Source organism: Lithobates pipiens, unplaced genomic scaffold (assembly GCF_037356315.1).
Source record: "Lithobates pipiens isolate NorthernLeopardFrog02 unplaced genomic scaffold, aLitPip1_a1.2 Scaffold_22, whole genome shotgun sequence".
Classification (NCBI taxonomy): Eukaryota; Metazoa; Chordata; class Amphibia; order Anura; family Ranidae; genus Lithobates; species Lithobates pipiens.
The window spans coordinates 227,180,852-227,186,851 of record NW_027507784.1 but is presented as its reverse complement, the minus strand read 5'-3'; the positions used below and the strand labels follow the sequence as shown (position 1 = coordinate 227,186,851).

General features: G+C 40.5%; 1 protein-coding gene across 7 annotated transcripts in view; it reads right to left on the bottom strand.

Moving 5' to 3' along the window:
* Positions 1-4,948: 4,948 nt before the first annotated feature.
* The window catches only part of RRN3 (RNA polymerase I transcription factor RRN3), an 863,266-nt gene continuing 862,214 nt past the window's right edge, over positions 4,949-6,000 (bottom strand). For 6 of the 7 annotated variants that reach the window (XM_077448886.1, XM_077448892.1, XM_077448890.1 and 3 more), the window contains one exon: positions 4,949-5,799. In XM_077448886.1, the coding sequence (XP_077305012.1) occupies positions 5,641-5,799 (159 nt within the window). In that variant the 3' untranslated portion in view covers positions 4,949-5,640. The remainder of the gene's footprint in view (positions 5,800-6,000) is intronic. The other variant, XM_077448888.1, reaches the window with a different exon arrangement.

Here is a 6,000-nt window from a genome sequence, read left to right as displayed (position 1 = left end):
TTAGAGGGGTCTCTATGGTGCACCTCATCATAATGTCTAGAGACCGAATGATTTTTAAAGCCCTTTCTGATGTTACAAATGTGTTCATTCTGTCTTACCTGGAGAGCCCTTTTGGTCCTTCCCACATATTGTAACCCACAAGGGCATTGGTTGAGGTAGATCACACCCTCCGATGAACAGGTAATGAAAGTTTCCACTTCAAAAGCCCGAGACATGCTAGTCAACACAAACTTACAGATCGTTCTATCCTTACAACTATTAAGAGAGCAAACCTGACATCTCTTGCACTGATAGTAGCCCGTGAAATTTTGAAAGAAACACCTGTTTACTTTCAGAGGGTCCTGAACACTGGGAGCAATCCTGTTCCCAAGTGAAGATGCCCCCTTGAATAGTACCTGCGGTTTAACCGGTAATATGATCTTTAGAACCTGATCATTACCTAATAAATGCCAGTGCTTCTAGATCAGTTTCCTTATACTCCGGTGTTGCACTGAAAACACTGTAATGAATGGTAGAGACATTTTGTCATCCCCCATCACCTGGTGTTATTCATCTGCCAAAAGTGATGATCTGTCCATGTCCCTTATCCTTATCGTCTTCACTACTTGGGACAATGCTTGTGAGTCATAGCCTTTTTCTCTGACTCTAGTAGAGAGGAAAGCTGTCCGATTGTCAAAAACCTCAACCTCTACAGTCAAAATAGGGGCGTGGCTATGGGGGAAAATATGCCCCGAGCCTGGGCAATTTATTTATGGCCAAATGGGAGGAGGATGTCATTGATGCCCAAAACAGACCAGAGGTGGTCTTGTGGGCTAGATATATCAATGACGTCCTCCTCCTATGGGATGGCAGCGAGTCAGATCTGCTGAACTTTATGGCACTCCTCAATGAAAACAGTAGAGGCATTAAGGTGACACAGCATGATGCCCGTGCCCCTGGACAACGTAAGTCATTACAAAATGCGTAGGGAAGAGCGGGTCACTGACATCTTCTCGTGTTCCATTCGCTTACCCAGAAGGATGGGCTGTCTGTCTGTGCTCCAGCCGGTGCATCAGACGTTAGGCTTCTTTGATTACTGCAACTTTGTAAGTGTATTACTTCATTTAAAATTACATTTTTATAAGGTTTTACACTATATGGAGCATTTTTATTTTTTATGCACCCCGTTATCCATGGGATGGCCTGATTGCTCATGAGGTGGCTGTTCAGAGCTTGTGATTATGCCTGCTGTCTCTTGGAGCCAAGTTGTAACCCATTACATGCTTTCCTTGATCCTCTGTTATAGGGGATCATGGTGATCCGGTAAGAGTTTATTCCTGGGTGGTTCATATATGTGATCTTTTGATTCAAGCTTAGAATCATATGGGTAGCGTGATTCTATTTTTTCTCATTTTCCTTTTTGTATTTATGTTATATGTAAGAATAGCAGCTCCCGAGCTACTGTATGGTTTGAATTAAGATACCCAGCTATTCATATAGTTTTACCCTAGAACAGTTTCTTCCATTTTTTCTATGTTACTCTCATGTATTCATGGGACAAAACAAAAACTATTTTCCCCTTCTCTCAATCATAATATTTGTGTCAAAGTTATTTTACAATTGGCTCAACCATAGAAATACAAGCACCCTTTAAATAGGCACCACATCCCCAAATAAACAGTGTGATAAAATTAGAAGATGAATAGGGATTTTAACTGTGCTAACTATAAAGAAAAGCATGATTAAAATTGAAAGACAATGAGATTATACAGTTGTGGTTTGATTGACCAGGATAATCGATTGAATGAAGATGGATTATTGCACATTATCCCGACATGTTCCACAGCTATGCTTCCTCAGGGGATGTGCATATTAATTAATCGATAGAAAACTATAAATGTAAAATATAGTAAAACATAAAATTAATTAACAACAAAATATAAAAAGAGACACATTGAAAGAGAAGCACCGCTTAGAAGATGAACACTGCTCACCTGGACCAGGTAAACCACTTCAAATCACCGCCAGATAGTAACCAATCACTGGTACCCCACAGATCTATAGACACCAAAAACCATAGAGGGCAAAAGATCCAGCTAAAAAATTAAGTAAATATTGTTTCTCAATAGAATAAAAATTATTAACCAATATGCACATCCCCTGAAGATGCATATCTGCGAAACATGTCGGGATAATGTGCAATAATCCATCTTAATTCAATGGATTATCCTGATCAAACCACAACTGTATAATCTCATTGTCTTTCAATTTTAATCATGCTTTGAAATAAAAATCCTATATTTTTATTGTATATTGTCTAATTTTATTTATAGTTAGCACCGTTAAAATCCCTATTCATCTTCTAATTTTATCACACAGTTTATTTTACAATATGTGGGTAGGAATACCTCATGTCCCTTGTCTGATGGTGTCTTCTGAAATTATATTTGTGGTTTAATATGTGAAAAACTTCCGTTTATGAATTATTCCTTGTGTATGCTCCATCAGACTTTTGCTGGCGGAATTCCAGCCAGCAAAAGATTGAGAGCACGTTCTCAATTTTTCGGTCGGAAAAAGTTCCAACTGTCTATTTCAATTGTCTGTACCAATTCTGACTTGCAAATTTCCTATGCATGCTCGGAAGCATTGAACTTATTTTTTTTTTCATTGTAGTGTTGTACGTCACTGCATTCTTGACGGTCGAAGGTACAGCAAACATTTGTGTGGCCGTGTATATGCACGCCAAGCTTGAGCGGAATTCCATCAGAAAAAAAACATCCAAGATTTTTCCGATGGAAATTCCGCTTGTGTGTACGTGGCATCAGTCTAACCTAATTTCTTGACCTGAAACAATGGACACAAGCTCCTACTCACTCCAATCTCAAAAAACTTGACCTTGTGTTCTCTTACCTGTGCACTCCATGCAACCTCTCCAACAATCCTCTCCCACTCTCTGCTCTCCACCCTATTCATTTTACTCTCTCCCGGTATTCCACCTCCTCTCCCTCCAACCGCCTAACAGTTACCCGTAGAAACCTTTGCCTCCTCAATCCTTCTCTGCTACCGTTTACCTCTATGGCAAAATCTCACCCCTGTCTTGCCCTAATCTAGCCCCTTTCATCTACAACAGCTCACGGTCATCCTCCCCAGACAAGCTCACCCCTCTCACTACACGCAGAATCAGCCTCCCCCCCGGCTGCTACAGCCCTGGCAAACAGAAGACAAAAGTCTCAGAAAACGTAGCCGCGCTCTTGAGCGACTGTGGCATAAGACCAAGTTCCAGGAAGACTTCAACCAATATAAATTTGCTCTCCGAAAATACTTTAAAAATCCTTCACTGGACCCCACCAATCTTAGCATACTATGCCTCATCTCCTTACTTCCTTCTCCTGCAAACTCCTTAAAAGGCTGGTCTACAACCAACTGAGTGACCATGAACAAACGTCTTGATTCCCTTCAGTCCAGGTTTTACACTCCAGGGAAACTGCTCTCCTTAAACTCACAAATGACCTACTAATGGCTAAAACCAACAGACGCTATTCTGTACTACTTCTCGTGGGCCTCTCTGCTGCCTTTGACACAGTGGACCACCCCTTCCTCCTCAAAAAACTCCACACCTTTAGTCTCTTCGCTGGTTCTCATCTTACCTATCACACCGCTCTTTCAGTGTCACTTACAACTCTACTTCCTCCTCTCCCTTTCTCTGTAGGGGTCCCCCAACGCTCTGTTCTTGGACCTCTCCTTTTTTTCAATCTACACCACCTCCCTGGGTCAGTTGATTGCCTCCAATGGCTTTCAATATCATCGCTATGCTGATGACACCCAAATCTATCTCTCGATCTGTGTCCTCACACATCACCAACTTACTAACAGACATAACCTGGATGTCTCATTACTTCCTCAAACTCAACCCATTCAAAACCGAGCTCATGATATTTCCTCTCCCACATGCCACTTCCCCTGACTTCTGTCAAAATCAACGGATCAACCCGTCCCCCCATGCCAAGGCCCTAGGTGTAATCCTGGACTCTGAACTATCCTTTCGGCCCCACATCCAAATGTTAGCCAAAGCTTGTTGCCTCAACCTCCGAAACATCTCCAAGATATGCCTCTTCCTAACCAATGTCACAAACAAAGCTTCTAATCCACTCCCTGTTCATCTCTCGTCTCCACTATTGCAACTCCCTCCTCATTGGCCTACCTCTAAATAGGCTACCCTCCTTCAGTCTATCATGAATGCTGCTGCCAGGCTCATCCACCTTACAAACCGCTCTGCATCTGCTACACCCCTCTGCCAATCTCTCCATTGGCTGCCACTCAACCAACAAATAAATTCACGATACTAACAATAACTTACAAAGACATCCACAACCTGGCCCCCACCTACATCACTAACCTTGTCTCAAAATACCAACAAAATAGTTTTCTTGGGTTCTCCCAAGACCTCCTGCTCTCTAGCTCCCTTGTCAGCTCATCCCATGCTCACCTCCAGGACTTCTCAAGAGCCTCCAACCCTCTGGAATGCTCTACCCCAATCTATCTGACTTTTTCCTACTTTGTCTACTTTCAGACCATCTCTAAAAACTCATCTTTTCAGAGAAGCCTATCTGGCCCCTACCTAACAACTGGTACATTCATTTTTGTCATCTGCAAATCCCTCACAGTCATTACCTTTTGTATCTCTTGACACTCCCTTTTAGATTGCAAGTTCTAACAAGCTTGGCCATTGGATTCCTACTGTATTCAAGTGTACTGTATTTGTATACCCTCAAGTTGTAAAGTGCTGCATAAACTGTTGGCACTATATAAATCCTGTATAATAATAATAATAATAATAAAATTGGTGCCAAGGGAGTAAAGAACACAATCAGCATATATCTACCATCATCTTTTTTAAGTCTGCCTTACATTTACAAATGTTTACAAATGTTGCAGAGCTAAAGTTGCATATAATTATAAAAATGCCAAGTTGAAGGTTAAAAAATATTGTCCAATAGTTTATTTTTGTTTCTATTATTTCCTCAATGAAATGAATAGAGAACATGGGAAGTTCAAAATTAGATAATCAGCTCATCAAGTACAAACATATGACATAAAAAAAGATATATTTAAAAAATGCATACTTCAGGACAATAAACCAGCAAAGGTATCTCCTCTTAGGGTTCATGTATGATTATATGTTACATTGAATTACAGTATGTATTCCATTCGATGGCACCAAACTGCTTGTCCCCAACCATGTCCAATGAATCCACATGCAAAAAACTGATTGGAAAGATGCAGACAAATATTTTCATGACTTTAAGCAGAAAGCAGCTAATCCAGGAGTTTACTGTAAGGGTTAAAGAAGAAATCTAGGTATGGCATTTTTTTTACATAGTTACAACTTATGGTCCAACTTGGAGTATGTTGTCATACTTTCCACTTCATCCAATCAGAGAATGCTTTGCATTCATTGATAAAATGCAGCAGGGCAGTGGCGCTGCATGGAACCCAGAAGTTAGTGGAGATCACCATAGGAATGGCATCTACAACAGTGAACAATTATGACCTATACCACAAAATTCACAGCCTATAATGACTTGCATCCTATTTGCCAAGCTGAACAACCCTTTGTGTTATCCAAATTAAGACTGTTCCAGGGCACATGTTTTTAAATGTTCAGAAGAGCCGCTGAAGAAACTTGATTGGTGGCGATCCAACACTACTTAATGGACTTTTCAGGAAGGAGTCATATGAACCCGGAGTCATTGCAACACCATTATTCTGTGGCATTTCTCCTTTAAGAAAATCATCTTCATCATCTGGAATTGCACCCTGCTGTATGTACAGAAGATGGTTAGATACAAGTATATACACTTTATAACCATATTACTATTGAAATTCAAATAAAATACAATATAACTAGTAGTGTCACTGGAAGACACATTCACAATGCCTGAGACAGTAAAAGTAAGCCAATAAAAATAAAGGGTTTAGAATGAGCTCTGCTGTTTTGTGTCTGTAATCTTAAAAGGAAAA